The 18,512-nt window shown below is 31.4% G+C and overlaps 3 protein-coding genes across 5 annotated transcripts; 1 reads left to right on the top strand and 2 right to left on the bottom strand.

The window, feature by feature from the left end:
* Window positions 1-5,948: 5,948 nt before the first annotated feature.
* Window positions 5,949-8,134, bottom strand: LOC146920325 (uncharacterized). The gene is made up of 3 exons (XM_085711130.1): window positions 7,744-8,134; window positions 7,388-7,655; window positions 5,949-7,042 (listed from the first exon to the last, which is right to left on the bottom strand). Exons 1-3 carry the CDS (start codon window positions 8,132-8,134, stop codon window positions 6,031-6,033), a joined length of 1,671 nt encoding a protein of 556 aa, XP_085567256.1. The 3' UTR covers window positions 5,949-6,030.
* A 582-nt stretch (window positions 8,135-8,716) lies between these two features.
* Window positions 8,717-12,518, top strand: LOC146920324 (uncharacterized). Its single transcript, XM_085713725.1, has 4 exons — window positions 8,717-9,045; window positions 10,233-11,021; window positions 11,689-11,736; window positions 11,814-12,518. Exons 1-4 carry the CDS (start codon window positions 8,863-8,865, stop codon window positions 12,132-12,134), a joined length of 1,341 nt encoding a protein of 446 aa, XP_085569851.1. The 5' UTR covers window positions 8,717-8,862; the 3' UTR covers window positions 12,135-12,518.
* Window positions 12,519-13,055: 537 nt separating this feature from the next.
* Window positions 13,056-15,933, bottom strand: LOC146920323 (F-box/kelch-repeat protein At3g06240-like). 3 transcript variants are annotated; one of them, XR_015011745.1, is made up of 3 exons: window positions 14,670-15,933; window positions 13,632-13,703; window positions 13,056-13,529 (listed from the first exon to the last, which is right to left on the bottom strand). XR_015011745.1 is itself a non-coding variant. In XM_085713726.1 (2 exons), the coding sequence occupies exon 1, from the start codon at window positions 15,879-15,881 to the stop codon at window positions 14,709-14,711; it is 1,173 nt and encodes a 390-aa protein (XP_085569852.1). In that variant the 5' UTR covers window positions 15,882-15,933; the 3' UTR covers window positions 13,056-13,529; window positions 14,670-14,708. The 3 variants fall into 3 exon arrangements, 1 of the variants encoding a protein (XP_085569852.1); XR_015011744.1 differs by having other exon boundaries at window positions 13,632-13,693; XM_085713726.1 differs by lacking the exon at window positions 13,632-13,703.
* Window positions 15,934-18,512: the final 2,579 nt, after the last annotated feature.

The raw sequence follows: 18,512 nt of genomic DNA, 5'->3' as shown, positions 1-18,512 counted from the left end.
TCAAGTCTCGGTTAAAGGAAGAAAAGAACAAGGTCGGCATGATATATATTTTCTAAATCAAATATGTTTCAAAGTAAACAAAACATTACTTTTAGGATCATAGTCATGAATGCACAGAACTAATGAGAATAGCATAAACTAGTAACATATCTAGGTCAGCTAGTTTAGAAATATCTAAATCTAAATTGTAGGCATCAAACACAGGAATTCAAATTTAAAAAATAAAAAATAAAAAAAATATAAAAGTTTCATTTGCAAATTTAGAAGGACCAGTGCCAATTCTTAAGACTCCAAATTGACAATAAAATTTAATAGTTATAACAAATAGTCAAATAAACAAGTATGATGCTATATTCTCGAGCTATCTCTATAAGTTGATTTTTATAAAAATTAGCAACCAAAGAAATTAAATATTGTAACTTTAATTGATTTCATTCCAATGTAATCAATTGCATATTCTATATCTATTATCATGGTACGGTTAAGTGTTCTCTTACATGTAAATTAAGTCTCAGCGCTAAAATCATAGCTTTGATAATTTTCATGTGTAAATCATCGGTGATAAAGAATGGACCTTCGACAACATAAAAAGAAAAGAACCTAACCGGTGAAAACAAAAGATCTATCAAAGGGAATGGACAATAGGCAATATCACGGTCGAGAAACCACAACTACAGTACCATCACAAGAATTAAGGAAACATCGGAACCCACATGAATATGCTACCTAGATTGAATAATAAAACTCCCTGTTACATCAGTTCAGCAATCATTAATTCTCACTCAAACCCTAATTTCTCATAATCTCACAAACTCATCCTAAAACATGTTAGATGCAATCTAATGATCTACAGACTTAATATTAGTGAAAGATAGTCTCACCCTTACCTGGTTATTGCAGAAATCGACAGCCCCTTTTTGTTCTTCTCTTTTTCTGACTTTTCTCCCTTTTCTCCCAAAAGCGTTTCACTTACGTTGTAAAACTTATTCTCTCAACCTAATCCTCTATTTATAATACTTGTATTACTCTTCTCACCACTAAACTTACTCACCTCACAACACAGCCCCACTTGTTAGTAATTTATTTTATTTTTTTTCATATCTTATTTTATTTAATAACAAAATAAGTCACCCAACGTAACAACTTCACAAAATCATATACTCCTCATAATTCATTTATAAATCATATAAATCACTCAACTTCATGAATCATATAATTCACACGCATTAATCATGTAAATCACTTAAATCATAAATCATATAAGCATATATTTATAAATATATTTAAAACCTCGCTAAATCAATTAAAAAATTAAGACGGGCGTCACACGCTTACGTTTGATCTTTTTTTACTATGTCACATAATTACGAAAGCTGAGAGTCACACACTTTTATGTTATGCTAAGTTGACAACATACATGTTTATTATACGTTTTTAAATGATGTGGTGTGTTTTCAATTGAGTCTAATGTTTTGGTAAATTAATTATCGAGAAATTCTCAACCCTTTCAACAAACTCATACAATTACCAACAACTTTTGGAAAATGTGTTTGATCGTGTAGTTCCAATAATCAAGAACAATTAAACCAATAAAAAATTTTCAGCAAAAAACCAAGATGAGAGATGGTTCATGTATAGTGAATATGCTATTTATCATGATTAATTAGAAATAAAAATGCATTTTCTAGTTCATTGTGATTTTCCGACTCTAAGGGTTTAATCTAGTAGTAAAAACTCAAACTTTGGATTTAGATTTTAGAGGTTCCAAAGTCTCTTCTCACGACAGAAAACACATTACATATCTTTTTCTTTGATCATTTCTCTCATATTCAATGTCCTTTTTCGTATTCATTTTGCTTCTAATTTCATTTATCCCTTGTCATGAAAGAAAAGAACACAAAACTACATCCATGAAATCACCACCAACCCACATTTTTGAATATGTTTGTGTCTCTATTCTACTTTTTATGACTACGTCACATAATTATGAAAGTATAAAATCACACACTTGATTAAAATACGTTAATGTATGAAGTGTGAGTTAACGTTCTACATATTGGAAGAAAAATTAGACTTTGATCAACATATAAATGAGATGACCCATATGCATAGGGCTTTAAGGTTGTGTGATTGCTATTAGCCTAACATGATTATCCAATCCAATGTAGGCTCCATTGGAATTCCCGACGTTATGATAAACTCTCAGGATTTAGTCTAGTTAATTGTGATTTTCCAACTCTTAGGGTTTAGTCTAGTAGTAAAAAGACACATTAGATTTAGAGATTCTGAATTTTGAGCACTGCTAGTATCATTGGAGATAGATTTTTTTTTTTACAAAATCATTGGAGATAGATGAAATCAAATTCCATACCTTTCACAAACTCAACATTCGTTGACATATTTTTTATTACAAATAAATTCATTGTGATTTTTGTTTTTTATTTTATTAACATCGCTAAATATTATACCTCAAAAGTCCTTATAGTGCAATGATCGTTAAAGTGTTATCCTATGTACATTTTTATTTGTAAAATTAGAAATAAATCCATTAAAAAATTGTTATTAAAAGACATTTACATGCATTATGCTATTAAAAGGAAACAACATACTTTAAAATAATTTGCAATACATACTTTGTAGAAAATTAGTAAAATTGGAATATAAAATATCATCGGTTATTGCTTAAATTTAATTTTGGGTAACATCCGATTCTTCTTCAAAACTTTGTTATTATTATTTCTATAATTATATGATTTTTCCATTTTATTGAATAATCTTTCCTAAAAAAGTTTTTGAATAATCTTTTTTCTTTTAGAATATGCTAAAATTTAGGCTTTCATTTTCAATCAAAAAGTTGAGATTTTTCAATTTTAATTTTATTTTTAAATTTACAATTTCAAAAAAATAATAAAATGTTTAGATGAGTTAGGCTTCGGAAGCTCATCAGGTCAGAACAAATCTCATGGCTTAAAGTTGTAAATCATTCACTAAAGAAGTCCTCGCTCAGGCACCATAAGTTGAATCAATTACCTTACAGTTAAGTCAATTATTTACCAATTGAGTCTACCTTCATTGGTAATGCTACTATTAGTAATTTTATTAAATTATAAAAAAAAAAAATCAAAGTCATGTTACCATATTTAAAAAATAAACGTGATAGCAAATATTAATACTAATAATATCATTCAATTCTCCTTTTAAATGTTGTTGTTATTACTATTTCTATAATTATATGATTTTTCCATATTGTTAATTTTTTTTTGGCTTAAATGTCACTTTGGCCCTCTAACTAAATTTAAACTTCAATATAGTCCCATAACTTTAAAATTGAACACCATTAAATAGAATCAAATTTGTATGTAGTACAAACCTATGCAATATCATTTTTTAAAAAAGGAATAGGTGTAAAAATATGATGACATATTCAATCTCATTATTCTTAGAAAAGTAATAAAGTCCGTTTAGTGGAAATTATATTGTTGTATATTGTATGATTATTTTTAGGAAAAATGATAATGAACATTTATTCCCTAAAATAATAATAATGGGTATTTATGTGTCTTTATATTTTTTTTCTTAACCCTGTGGTTCCTATGAGAAGAGTTCAACCGTGGAGTAACTAAAATTCGGGTTCTCCCAAAATAAATTATTTGATGGAGTTCATAAACAACTTGAGCCAAAATACATGGTTTTCATATTTATTTTAAAATCAATCAATTTTAATTTTTCAAGTTCGTAGAAGTGTTTTGAAAGAACTTTTTTCGGTAGAAGTCAAGGATGGAACAAATATTGTGGAAAGAATTAAATACGGAGTCAGTTTTAAAGCATTTGTGATTATAAGTTTTAATAATAGAATGAATGCTCCTTAAAAAAATGAATACAAAGATATGGCGTTGAATAAAACATTAATATTTTTTCTCTAAAAAAATATAATAATATAATAATCTTTAATTTATTTTTAATAATAGTATGAATTTATTTAAATATTTCATAAGGATGAAGGAAATAAAACTAAAAAAAATCAAAAACACTATACACTACGCAAGGTCTTGTTTTTGTTTTTTATTTATATGCACATCAATTAATTAACTTTTTCTACTCAAATATCTACTTTTTTTAATTATAAAATATTAGTTTTGTTGTTGTCTGTTTTAACTAAATCAAAGGAGCCATAAAAACAATTTTTTTTATATACAAAAGAAAATAGAAACATGAATAGAGATTCGATCAAAAACAAAGAATATAGAAACAAACACCAAAAGAAAAGTTTAAAAGAGAATATGAATAGAAAATAGCAACATAAGAAATCACAATAAAAAGTAACATAAGAATAATAAATGTTAAACAAACAATAAAAAATAAGAAATAAACAAATAAAAGAAAAGGGAATGGGGTTGAAAACAATGATTTTTTATGGGAGGAAGATGTAGATGAAAATAATGAAAAACAAATTGTCTCTATATATAGGGAAAAAAATCATGTCATAATCAATTTTGATTGGCTTATGAAAAATAAATGAGTCATCGTCCATCTTGATTGGCTAATAGAAAAATAAATGATTTAATATCCATTTTGATTGGTTGATAGAAAAACATTAAATGAGATGAAGAGCAAGAAGATGCCACGTGTACTATCGCTTATAGATGTATGCTTTTATATTATACTACCTCCGTCCCTTATTATAGGACCCTTTTGGAAAAAAAATTTGTCCCTTTTTATAAGACCCTTTTGATAGTTTCAAGTGCATTAATTAATTCTTTACAAAATTACCCCTACATATTTTTTTGAAAAGCAATAAATTCTTTTTTCCTTTGATAAAAAAAGAGCAATAAGTTTACGTGGGAAAACAAAGAGTATAACTCTCATTCATGCACTGAAGGCTGCCTTTATATATTCACGTCCCACAATAAAAACAGTGGTAACTCCCCATTCATGCACTTCTTTGGTTCAAATTTTTTTTTTGTTTTACTTTTAATGTCTGTCAAAGAGCTTGCAATGGAACTTGCTGATGATTCTATGGAAGGTGTTGAAGTGGAGATGGTTGAGGATTCCTTTGAAGGTCTTGAAGTTGCTGATGATTCCTTTGAAGATCATATAATGGAAATTGCTGAAGATTCCATGGAAGGTGTTGAAGGGGAGATTGTTGAGGATTCCTTGGAAGTTGCTGCATTTGAAGAGCTGGGTGATGAAGTTCAGTCCAACAACATTGAAGATTGTCCCTTTCCACACTTGGATTTAAACAAATTTCCCGAGGATGATTATGAAAATGACAGTTATGAAGAAAAGGAGAAGAAACAATTGTTGATGACTTTTTGTAGGATTTATCTTGATAGGTTTTATTAATGGTTATGTTATGTCAGTTGTATCCATCTTCTGTACTTTGTTTTGAATGAAAAGAGACACCAATTATGAATAAAAAGATTTAACTTGTTGATGTTGATTAATTCTTAAGCACTATAGCTTGTTTGAATTTTCTTAGCACCTAAAGTAAGAGAGATAGAAATTGAATGTATGTATCAGTGGACGTGGCTTTATTATAATCCAAAATATAAAAGAGTGTTGCTATAAAATAGTGCTACTGCATCTTCATTATGATATGTAATGTAGACATATATTCATTTTTTTCCATAGTTCATCATTAGCAATGTTTACAATTGGATTATTATCAACTTGTAAATGTTTTGGATGCGCACAGAATGTGTTGTGCTGACATACTTTAAACTGTTTTGGATTCTTTGAAGACATATTCAAGTTGTTGCCACTGTTATGTGATATTCTTTGATCCTGCACCAAATGCACTCAAAGTTGTTACTGCAAAATGGATCGAAATTTCAGCAGTTACTGCAAAATGAAGACATATTCAACAGTTACTGCTTCACTGCAAAATGAAGACATATTCAACACTTACTGCAAAATTTCAGCATGTCTCTTTTCATTAAAAAAATGGATCGAAATTGCAACATCTTTTATTATTGTGGATCAAAACCAAAAAGTACAGAGATCAAAACCAAAAAGTACAAATCAAATATACTAATGCGAATTCAAATGATCAAGCACTTCTTCCACTAATGATGAATCACATTTGATAGACACCGGTAGCCGACCTTGTCTTTGCATAACATCTTTCTTTATATGTGGAACACTGAATTTATTCGAACCTTTTGTCTTCATTATCTCTACCATACATGTTTGTAGTGATATGAAAATCTTATTGCCCAAGTCGGATGGAAATATTTCAAATGATTTTTCCACTGCCGCAACGAGATCATCAATAGTCTTCGGTGTTTCCTTATGTTGCAGTGATTGAATGGCACTGAAGAAGCCAAGGTCTAAGACATTTAGTTCAGGGGAGTTGGGAGGTTGACACATCAATCGAATGTCGAACCCATCTTGTGAGGCAGCTTGACGAAATTCAATGTCGTTCTCATTGACGTGACATCTTGCGTTATCCTGTTGAATGAAAATTGGTTGGCCTATTTCATCTCTTGGCCACTTTTCTTTTATGGCAGGAATAACTTTTTCGATCAAAAACTTTCTACAAACTTCTCTATTGACTGACGTGATGGATTTTGTTTCAAGAGTTCCTGCAACTCTATTTACACTATTTCTCTTTGCTGGCTCTTTGAAGACGAATGGAAAAACACCTATTTTACCAGAAAAGGTTTCGTTCCCTTCAGCATCAAATCTTGGGCGGGTAATTGCAGTTAAGAACATTACCTTTCCGATAAAGTTCTTGCTCTTGCAAGTGCGGTGTGGCTCGTCTTCATCCGGTAGCAAGTAATACTTCATAGATTTTTTGGTCATATAAAACCACTTTTCGTCTATATGTACAATGTTATGCATTGTTTTGTAGGTTGGATCATGTGGCATTGTACTACTATCCAACATTGACAAGCAAAACTTTAGTCTTTCTATCTTGTTTGCTTCAGTCAAGTAAGGCTTAATTGCACTTGTGTGGCGTTTTATACATCCACGCTTCTGCATTCTCGATAAACTAGACTTGTTTATTTTCAAAGCTTCAGCTAAATCTCGCAAAGTGGACCTATCCAACAATTTCCAGCATTAATATACAGAAGATAAAGTGCAAGCAATGTTATGCATAAATGGTAAACATTGACATAGTAATTTAAAAAAAATGATAAAGCTAACCGAAAGTTATACTACTAGTACTTAAAAAAAGGTTCACGTAATGCTACTAGTACTACAAGTACTTAACAAAAAGTTCTAGCATTGTCAAATGGCCTAACAGAAAGTTCTGCTAGTACTACAGGTACTTATAAAAAGGTTCACGTAATGCTCAGTTAAGAGTTCAAGTATTTCTAATAAAGCAAATATTTACACCTAACAAAATAAATGTTAATAACACAAATATTAAAAAAAATTGGACCTTTTTGATAATGGAACTTGACGAAATTGATCATGATCCAGTTCAATCCTTTTTCGCCCACAATTTGTTGTTTTCCTATGAGACACATCTCCTGTGAGTTTTGCTCTCTTCCAAATACGTTTAATGACACTAACAGAGACCGAATACATTGACGCAATCAATTTTCTAGTCCCTTTTTTTAGTCTTCCGGCATGGCTGTGCTGCAAAAGAAGATGAGCAACTGCCTTACGCTCTTCGTTGCTTAAAAACTTGCGTCCATTATCTGTTCCTTCATATTGAAATGCATATTGTATAATTACTCCTAACAAATGATAAGAAAAATTTGAATCAAATTAAATAAAGATGAAATACATTACCATCAGCATTAAGGACTCCTTCAGGTTCACTCTCATCAACATGTTGAACATTTTCTTCAAAGTCAGACTCTATATCCAAATTGTTGGTGTCAACAACTTCTTGTGGTTGTTCTTCATCAAACATAACAATCTCTATTTCCTCTTCACTTTCTTCCACATATTGGGTATAATGGTTAGGATCATTCTCTGTTTCTGAATTGTTTGTGGTATCAACCTCTATTTCATGACTTTGAGTTTCATGGTGTGATTCAAAGTTAGAATTATCTCTTGATAGTGAAGTGTCTTCAACATTAGCAGGCAAGTTGAGGTCTGGTAACTGATTTATGTTATAGTAATCGTGATCACAAGGATTAAAAGGGATATTTAAATCTATGTTAAGAGGTGGTTCCATGGTTTCAAATATCTTTTCATGAAGAATATGTTTAGTTCTCTATATGTATATATACTTTTGTTTCATGCTCCATGTTCTTAAAAAAGTGGCGCCAGAAAATTGAAAATAATTCCTAAAAATTTTAAGTTTGGAGCTTCAAAATTTAAATTTTGGGAAAAAAGAGTGATTCCAAATTTTTGTGGAAAAAAAAAAAGAAAGAAAGGGAATGTTATTCACGTTCCTTTTTTTTTGTGCCATGGCTTTTCCAAGTTTACATTCAATCCAGAGGTGCAATTCACGGTTCCTATTCAATCATGGGTACAATGATAAATTAATTTGGTGCATAATTCAAGTAGTAGTGGGTAATTAATATAGGAAAATAAAGAATTCTGATTTCAATTATTAGAAGGGCAAACATGGAAAAAAATATCATTTGTCAACAAATTTAACACAATAATCCACTATCTTAAAACCCGTGTTTTTTCCAAAAGGGTCCTATAATAAGGGACGGAGGTAGTATAAAGATAACAGCTAAACAAACAAAAGAGAGAAAAAAGTGGAAGAGAGAGTGTCTCATAATACACCAAAAACAAAATACTTCACATCCAAGCAATTTCCTACACAAAATTAATTAAAAATACCCATTTCATTGGTGATTCTCAAAACTTCAACAAAATCAATAAAGTTTTGATTTTTCCATCTGGGTCTTGTGTTTTGTTGGTGAATCTGATCAAAGAAAAAAGTGGGTCATGTCTTGTTCTTCTTCATCAGGATCGGAGGAAGATGATGAGGGATTTGAGTCCTATCGGAAAGGTGGATACCATGCTGTTAGAGTCGCTGATCAATTCGCGGGTGGGAGGTATATTGCTCAGAGGAAACTTGGTTGGGGTCAATTCTCCACCGTTTGGCTTGCTTATGATACTACCACCTCTGTATGTTCTTCTTATACTTTTGTTTTCAATTCAACCTATTTTTTGTTTTTCATGATTTTCACATGTGGTTCATGTTTTAGATTTGAAAGTTTTTTTCTTTGTTTTGTTTATGATTGTTTGTTATGTTTTGTGTAGGTTTACTAGCTCAAATTTGGTTGATTTGTTTGTTTAATGATGTTTTTTTTTTTTGTTATTGAATGAATGGATCTAATTCAGATTTTTTTTTCTTCCTTCTTTTGTTCAATGTGTGTTACAATTACAAATTCCGATAATTCCTTTTTTTGTTGGAATTGGAATAGCTGAAAATTGGGAATGGTCCTCACAATTCACAAAACCTGACCTTATGTTACATTGTTTTTGTCTTTATGTACAAAAGCAATAAATGTGTCTTTTATATCAAATCTAACACATGTACATGTACCATTTATGTTTGTTGGAAGTACCGGGAATGAGAATAATTGTCTTTCTCAGGTTAATTTTTGATTCAGTAGTTTTTTTGTTTTTTTGCTGTCAAGATTTAGGAGCCATTTTATGGATCCAAGACTTGTGATACCATAAATGGCACGAGTTAATGTAGGATCTTTCTAGTGTTTGAATTGACGTTAGAAACAAATACATTTGGTAGACATATTAGAATGGGATGAAACATAATACTAGGGGGGCTATATTATGTTTGACCTATGTTTGGATACACTTCAATACCACATCCCAACGCAAGTTGGCCGTGATTTTTGAGAAGCTACAACTTGTAGCTTTGAAGTGGATGCGAGTTTAACTCCTCCCACCACAGAAACAAACAGGCTATTGGTGCAAATTAACAAATGGGACACAGAGTGAAAGTGTAAAACAAGTGGTACTCAATTCCACTGAGAATATCGAACCAAAGAGAACAAAACAGGACAATTGGTTTGTTTTATTTGGTTGCTATGTGTTACTTACATCACTCTTCATTAACTTAATCAAGATGGTTCCATATTAAAACAACAGTCTCCTGGCCCTGTTGCTAAGATTAATATCCAAGTTCATCTTTTCTTCATGTATTTATGTTTGATTTCAAAAATATTCTATATGGGTAAACAATTATGAGTGTGCATGTATTGCTTTGTGTTTGCCCAACCAGTGATAATTTTTAAAATTATTTTTGCGCACCACTAATATCTTTTTCTAATTTTTTGTTTTTTTTTCAGTCATACGTTGCTCTCAAAATCCAGAAAAGTGCGGCCGAGTTTGTTCAGGCTGCCCTTCACGAGATCAACGTTCTTTCAACCATTGCTGATGGGGACCCATCGAATTCAAAGTTTGTTGTCCAATTGATTGATAACTTTAAGCACACAGGTCCAAATGGGCAGCACCATTGCATGGTCCTTGAGTTTCTTGGTGATAGCTTGCTTCGTTTGATCAAATACAGCCATTACAAAGGTCTTCCATTGAATAAAGTTAGAGAGATTTGTAAATACATTTTGATTGGTTTGGATTACTTGCATAGTGAACTTGGTATAATCCACACAGACTTAAAGCCTGAAAACATTCTTCTATTTTCAACTATTGATCCTTCCAAAGACCCTTTTAGATCCGGACTCTCCCCAACTTTAGAACGGACTGAGGGAAACACAAACGGTGGACTTACAAGTCTTATTGAGAAAAGGCTGAAGAGAAGAGCAAAGCGTGCAGTTGCTAAAATATCGGGAAGAACAACTTCAATTGAAGGAAGAGGAGAAGCTGCAAAGTCTAGTAGAAATATCGACGGGATTGATGTGAGATGCAAGATTGTCGATTTTGGAAATGCGTGTTGGGCTGATAACAAGTTTGCAGAAGAAATACAGACAAGACAATATAGAGCCCCTGAAGTTATACTGAAGTCTGGTTATTCCTCGTCTGTAGACATGTGGTCTTTTGCTTGCATTGCTTTCGAGCTTGCCACTGGAGATATGTTATTTACACCCAAAGGTGGTGGACAAGGTTATAGCGAGGATGAGGTATGCTGATTTTTCTAGTAAACTGTTGTGGTTTAAATTTGATTTAATAATATGGTTAACGAGTTTTCAGAGGTTTAATATGTGAAAAAACTGGTTTAATTAGCTCAATTACACCATTAATAAAAAGAGACACGGGCATATTTCATTGAATCAGCTTGTAATACTAATGCATAATATGCATTAGTTTAAATGTCTGATTAGTTTACAAACTTTCTACATGTTTTGATATGTACATTTTCATTTTTACTTAAGAAAATAGTTTTGATAGTGTGAAAAGTGTCAGGGATATCAGATTTTACTTCTATTCACTGTTTTATATATTTATGATTCTTTTATAGCCCATGTGAGGGAGGTACTAAATAATATGTGTCCTGGTTTTGAACAATTTCTCATCGTTTTTATTTCCCTAAACGATAGAGTTTTTATGATCTCAGACCGAGAATGAAATTCAAAGTTTCATGCTAGTGATCTATCATTGATAACTCTTAAATTGTTGTATGCAAAAGGCTATATATATTGTATCCTTTATTCTTTTTATGATCATGTTGAAGGGAAAATGGTCAAGATATATTTGTTTGCATTGAGTTCCATGCTATTTCTATAGAACCTATAAAAACTTATATTATTTGTTACTGGAATAATAAAAATGTCCTTGTGCTGATTTCAGGATCATCTTGCCTTGATGATGGAACTCCTCGGAAAGATGCCCCGGAAGGTGAGTACACTCCCACTGTCAGCATGTTTCATTTCTAAAATAAATATTGTGGCATATCTAATGCTTGTGGATTGCAGATTGCAATTGGTGGAGCTCAATCCAAGGATTACTTTGACCGGCATGGTGATCTAAAAAGGATTCGTAGGCTAAAATTTTGTCCACTTGACAAATTGCTGATTGATAGATATAAATTTTCAGCGAATGATGCTCAAGAGTTTTCAGAATTTCTTTTGCCACTTTTTGATTTTGCGCCAGAAAAACGACCAACTGCACGTCAATACCTGCAACACCCCTGGCTGAACTGCAATGAATCAGCGCCAAATGAAATGAGAAATGAATCTACTGTGGAAAAGGTTAATGTTGGTATGAGCAACCTTCAAATCAAGGTAGGAAAGTGAAGGTACAATACGTGTTCTGACAAGGCATTTACCGCAATCAAAGAATCTGGACCGTTAGGTCGAAACAAAGTCGGATGAGATCCGATCTTAATCTGATGGTTTGAATTGTTTGATTGAGGCAAATGCGGGTCTGACTGCAAGGAATCTAAGTCCGTGTTTTGACATAGTCAAAATCACAACTTTAACATGAATGACTATAGTATTGATTGTGATTTATTTTTGCTTTCTCCAATTTAGTGACATTCTTTGTATTGGATTGTTAACTAGAGATGTGTAAATTAGTACAGAATTTTGTTCATGCAGAGATATCTGACAACAGTTTGCGTGTATATAATTCACATGTTGTAACTTGTTACATTATATCAAAGTCTAACTTTTTATTGATTTTAGTATGTTAACGCTTCGACTTTTTTGACACTCATTCATGTCATTGGTGGATTTACGTTTTAAGTGATGTCCCACCAAATACACTGATATTTTTTTTACTGTTTAAGATGAAATAAATAATAATAAGCGAAAAATGTTCATATGTTGTGATCTCAAAGCCAATGGGGGAAAAAAAAAAAGGAGAAAGTGGTATAAAGACATGTAATTAACAAAATCGAAATAAGCAATGTACCACTTGTTAGAGTTGTTTAACCTCGTGAATGACCCATACAAACTCATTTATGTAAAACCAAAAATATATAAAAAATACAAAGATGGAAAGGAACAAAATCAGCCAATAAGGTTCACTTGCAATAGAGATTGTAGAAAATCAGTGAAATGGTTCAGGATACCATGAATTGATAGTTTCAACTCTTCGTATAAGATGACATGCAGCGATATAATTTTTTTCCCAATTGGCAATGAAGCAACCATAATAGTAGCAGCAGTTTGGATAGTTTGCTCTATGATAAATCTATCGTTACAGACGGAACATGTTCTTGAAAAATTTCATACTAAGAAAATCATTAAAATTGTTTCAATGCATCTCCAACACCAATAATAAACACGTGATTTGCTCATGTGTTCAACATTTCAAAGCTGCAGCAAAAAAGAAATTACAAGTCACAAACATTATGATTTTTCATTGCTCAAATGTGTTAAAGTCTTCTGCTAAGTAGAGGTCAAACACCGCAAAACAAGCTATCACATATAGGTGTATGAAAAATATAAAGCAGAATGCAGAAGACTAAAGCAAACTAAAGGAAACTCGTATATAGCTATTACTAATCCTAGTAGGTCACATCCCTCTCTATCTTCACCTCATTCATCTTGTCCGTCTTTCACCACTTCCAATTCAACGGACCATCAGCAGAACTTCTAACTAGGCAGTAATGAATTTCAAAACAAAAAACTCAACCTCAGGCCTCAGCTTCCAAATATAACAGCTTCACTATCACAATTCTGATTCTGGTTTAAATAAAATCATACACAAATGTTAATAATATTGTTAGACAAAAACTCGTAAAAAAAAAAAAAAAACTTTGCAATTCCAGTAACAGGATATACAACCTCAAAGATCACATGAAATTCTGAAAAAGCAAAACCAACTTTGAAACTCATGTCATATCCAACTGCACATGACTGAAGTGTAAGTTAATGAAGTGATTGCATATGAAAATAATAGTAAATTGAACGTGTATAGACTGTAAAATTTATCTAAACTACTTAACTGAAATCACGGTATTGTTATAAAAAATAACATGTTAATAAAAACACTGTTGCAGGCTAATATAGTTACACCGTTGTTTGTTTGTTAGAAATTAGAAGCAACATAGAAACCATCGTCATATATTACAATGGTGGACATTTTTCACACACACTGATATAACAAGCTAACATGTATCTGATAACCAAGTCTTGTTCTTTTAACACTGATATCGTCAATCACCAAGGTATTAAATCAAAACTAGTTCCTTGTCTTTTTTTTTTCTTTCTTCTGATAAATAATTGCCTTTATTATATGCTGAGCATCAAAAGCACAAACAAATTGATGTTCAGACAAATTTTTACAAAAGCAAACGAAGTGCATATACATTACAAGCAGAATGCATTGAAGTTCAAACTGGTTTATTTACATCAAATCACCAAAGGTTTCCTAAATACGAACTATTTTTAAATAAAACATAGAACAACCAATAAAGAGAAGAGCCCATTCATATTGCTGAAATAGAAACTAGGAAAATAAGCCTTAGAAAGGGAGTAAAGCAATGAAACAAAAGTGGTAAAGCAAGACTAAATGCTTCTTCCACCTCTTGATAATACATATAAGGGTCATGCTAAGTTTTATGTAGAAAAATTGTTAAAGCAAGACTAAATGATTCAAAAGAGGAAATAATTGTTAAGTTTTATGTAGAATTTTTTTTTTTTTTTTACAAATTTCAATGCGTTGAATACACAATTTCCAAGTTAAAATTTCCTTTTAAGACTTCTTAACAAGTGCCCTATTAGTTAGCATTTCCCTACATATGCAATTGACAAACCAATTTGCATATAAATAACTTGATAAAGATGAACTTAACAGTTATATCCTGAGAACTAAACACAAACCTCAAGGGTGAAAACTTCACACATGGCTTGCAAAAGCAATCAATTGTTTAGTCCTTCAATTGGATGAAGGTTTTCCTTGTAAATTACCATCTGGGCCTCATATTCTATTACTTCAACATCAATCTTCTCAATCACCCCGGTAGCTAAATCTAAACAAGCTAGTTCATCATCATTTTTTATGAAGAATATATTTCCCTTCTTCCCTGCTCCGATAGGATGATCAATGCAAGACAAGGGCTCAACATGGAAGAGTCTAATCCATGATTCCTTGACACCAAGTTCACCCAAAATTGATATTTGAGAAGACTTAGTCTTTTTACAGTGAGTTATAATAGCAACAAACCCATTTAACACCGTCAGATCATCATGAAAACCCGTTAGATCAACATCAAAACCATCAAATAAATCTTCTGAGGGTGGAGGAGTAAGAACGCACACATCATTGCACAAGTTAAATGACACCAAAAATATTTTATTATCCGTTCTCCCCCACCAATGACACACCCCATCGAAGTACAGATCACTGCTAAAAAGCCATTCATTTTTTGGCATATCAAAATTGATATTTGTCCATGAGTTAGTTTTTAAACTATACATCTCCCAAAAGCGGTCCGGCTTGACACCATCATTAGATTCAGTAGAATACTCCACAAGTTGAATGACTTTATAGTCATCTCTAACATGGTCATAGCCAAACCCATGAAGATAAATGTCAGTGGTAAACTCAGGTTGAAACTCAGCAAGACTAGGAGGAATGACTTTCATTTGCCCGGTGGCAGGGTTACATAATACAACAGATACAGGTGATGTTGTACGAGTTTGATCATAATCGTGAAGACAAAGAACACCATTAATAGCAGAACCCAAAACACTAGTAGGGTTAACACCAAACTCTGGAATAGGTGGCAAATCAAATTTCACTTTATTCTCAAACTTATCTCCAGAAAGCAAATAAACGTTCCAATTATCAGGACCCAGAAACAGGTTTAGAACGAGACGTGTATCATCGTAGAGTGGATGAGATTTGAATATGAGATTGGAGCGGAACATGTTCATAAAAATAGGGTTTTCAAACAAAAGAGACCATGATTTGCGAACACAAGAAAAGCGTTTAACAGATTTAACAGGAAGTTTAGAGAGAATGCAGAAAGCAATGTCATCTGGTATATAGCTACTACTAACCTTCTTCTTCTTCTCATCTGTTGGAGACATTGATAGAAGGATGTTCTCGAGCTTCAGTAGAGTGAACGAGAGATTTTAGGGCAACGGGTGTCTTTGTTATAAAGGTGCCTTTTATCTGCTACTAAAAAGGTAGTAAATATCTAAGGAGTGTTTGTTTGTGTATATTTGAATAATCATTTTTGATAACTTTTATGATAACTTTATCTTTCATATTCACGTCATGTTTTTACTTTCTTTTTATTGTGTTTGGCTTTTGTGTTAATACCTTTTTTATTTTTTTGTAAAATTTTAATTGTCTCAAAAATTATCATATAAGTATATGTTCAAATAACACAACTCTTTTTTTTAACAGAGTGGGAAAAAAGAATTCATGTGTTTGGTAGAAAAGAACAAACATAATAATAATTAATGTCCATGAATCTACTTAACTCACGTTCTAGTCATTTTTATTCCCATATAAAAAAAGGTGGGAAAATTATAATCCCTCGAAAAGAGAACCAGCGTTCTAACCGAAAGTTAAAACTCATATATACCCCTATTTTACCATTTTGTTCCCACTTTTAATAAATTAACATAACAATTTCCATTTTTTGAGTAATGAGACGTAACTACATAAGGTCTATCAGTATAATCATCCACTTCTTTGAAAAAAAACCTAGGAATAAAAATTGGCAACCAAACACTTTTCTTGAAAAATTCTTAGAAATAAAATTGTCATTAAGTTTTTATGGGAAAGTTATTCTAACTCTAAGGAGTAATTTTTACATCCTCGAAACAAACACCCCCTAATTAAACCAACACCGAATAGAACAACACAACACAAGATAAAACAAGATTTAGTTACATAGAATATGAGTTTCTCCCTCTCCAACACGTTGTCCATAATGTTTTTTCTCTAGGTTTCCTCTTCCATTTTCTTCATTAACGGGGAGGTTTGGTCCATTTTTGACTTGAAATCACCCCTTTATCTTTTTCCTCCATATTTTAATCTAAATAAGTAGTTTTCACATCATTCTAAACTTTTTTTCTTCGTGGTTTGAGTGCAATGTTGTGTTGTTTGATTTCCCGTTTGGTTGCAGTGTTCTTTTAGTTCTGATTGAAAGATCGACTTCAAATCTTTTTTGTCAATAACTTCAGACCAATCAATCGAATATGCATTCATATGTAATCGATCGAATCAATTACAAATTCAAGACATTAGTGTTGCAAAATCTCGAGGCATGAGTATTCGTGTCACTTTGATTTTATCATATTATTTGTAAACACTTTGTCGTTGTTAGCTATTAACTTGGGTGTTATGAGTTTGTTCAGATTCATCATTTAACTTTTTAGTGATGTTAAATATTTTTTTTTTTATGGTGGCCGAGTTTCAAACCCCGGACCTTGTATATATTATGCATTGCTCATACCAATTGAGCTAAGCTCACGAGGACAGTGATGTTAAATATATAATTGTATTTGATATACTCTATCAATTAAATGAATGAATATTGTTTTATTTTTAATATTCAATATGTGCGCCACACATAGTTTATCACATTTTGGAGTAAGTATCTTGTAGAAAGTAAATATTAGAGCTAGTATTTTCTAGACTTGTTTGTATTAATTTATTTGAATTTAACTACTTACACAAGTAAATGTGACGTTGTTTGAAAGAGCTTAAAAAAATTCATTTTATAAGCTTATTTCTACTTTTTTATGTAAACTCTTCTTCTTAAAAATATACTAGATTGATGACCCGTGCGCCGCACGGGTCTTTTGAGCCGAAATATAGTTGGTAATCTCAATATGAAATGAAGTAAAAATGGATGCCAAGGATATAGCAAATGTCGCAACACACCAGAGAGGATCAATTATAAAACAACATAAAAAATTGTGGGTGTGGCATATAAGTGAGAGGGAACGGTTATGTTATCTGGCTTTTGAGTTCTATAAAAGTCAGAGTTAAAAAATGATTTTTTAAGGAGAAAAAAGAAATAAGTTGTGTGGTAGTTTCAATACAATTACATGCCATCCAACAAAAAGCATTTAAAGCCACCAATTAAGGGGGGCGTTTGTTTCAGCTTTAAAAAAAAAAAAATTGGATTAAAAGAATCTAGAGATTTTTTTTAGAGATTTTTAAAAAAATCTAAAGCTGTTTTTGTTTGCCTACTACCCATAAAAATCTATTTTTTTAAAAAAAAATTGAGTTTTAACATGTACATGTGTTCCTCCTTGTTGTTAAAAAAAATTAGATTTTGAGAAAAGCTAATCCTAATAGCTTTTCATTTTAGGATCAAAATAGATTTTTTTTGATAAAATGATTTTTCTAAAAATCCTAAACAAACACTTAAAAATGAAAAAAGTGATTTTTTTAAACAACATTTCAGCAACATTATATATTCAAAATTTTCAAATGTATGATTGTACATTTTTAAACTTAGATCAGTAAATACCCAGGTAATTGTTTTGCAAGAATGATAAATACTTATACTTTTTTCCTAATTGTTGAGCATGAAATTTTTGTATAGTTATAAATAAAATAAGCAGCAAATCTTATTTCATGTCTTCAATCTTCAACACTATTTTAATTTATATTTTGTTTCCTTTCTCTGCATTAGAAACTTTCAGAGAATTGCTTTTAGGATATTAAGATATGAGGATCGTTCATTGCTTAAACAA

This window comes from Medicago sativa, chromosome 5, assembly GCF_051527215.1.
Source record: "Medicago sativa cultivar Bolivia chromosome 5, Bolivia_mono, whole genome shotgun sequence".
Taxonomy (NCBI): domain Eukaryota; kingdom Viridiplantae; phylum Streptophyta; class Magnoliopsida; order Fabales; family Fabaceae; genus Medicago; species Medicago sativa.
This window is presented reverse-complemented; position numbering and strand designations above follow the sequence as displayed.

What these genes read in the sequence shown, in the direction of transcription:
- LOC146920325 (XM_085711130.1), bottom strand. Translation starts at nt 8,134, where the DNA reads ATGGAACCACCTCTTAACATAGATTTAAATATCCCTTTTAATCCTTGT. An exon ending in AGGAGTCCTTAATGCTGATG is followed by an intron (nt 7,656 to 7,743) that starts GTAATGTATTTC and finishes TTCAATATGAAG; the next exon opens with GAACAGATAATGGACGCAAG. An exon ending in CAAGTTCCATTATCAAAAAG is followed by an intron (nt 7,043 to 7,387) that starts GTCCAATTTTTT and finishes ATTGTTGGATAG; the next exon opens with GTCCACTTTGCGAGATTTAG.
- LOC146920324 (XM_085713725.1), top strand. Translation starts at nt 8,863, where the DNA reads ATGTCTTGTTCTTCTTCATCAGGATCGGAGGAAGATGATGAGGGATTT. An exon ending in AAGGTTATAGCGAGGATGAG is followed by an intron (nt 11,022 to 11,688) that starts GTATGCTGATTT and finishes TGCTGATTTCAG; the next exon opens with GATCATCTTGCCTTGATGAT. An exon ending in TCGGAAAGATGCCCCGGAAG is followed by an intron (nt 11,737 to 11,813) that starts GTGAGTACACTC and finishes TGTGGATTGCAG; the next exon opens with ATTGCAATTGGTGGAGCTCA.
- LOC146920323 (XM_085713726.1), bottom strand. Translation starts at nt 15,881, where the DNA reads ATGTCTCCAACAGATGAGAAGAAGAAGAAGGTTAGTAGTAGCTATATA.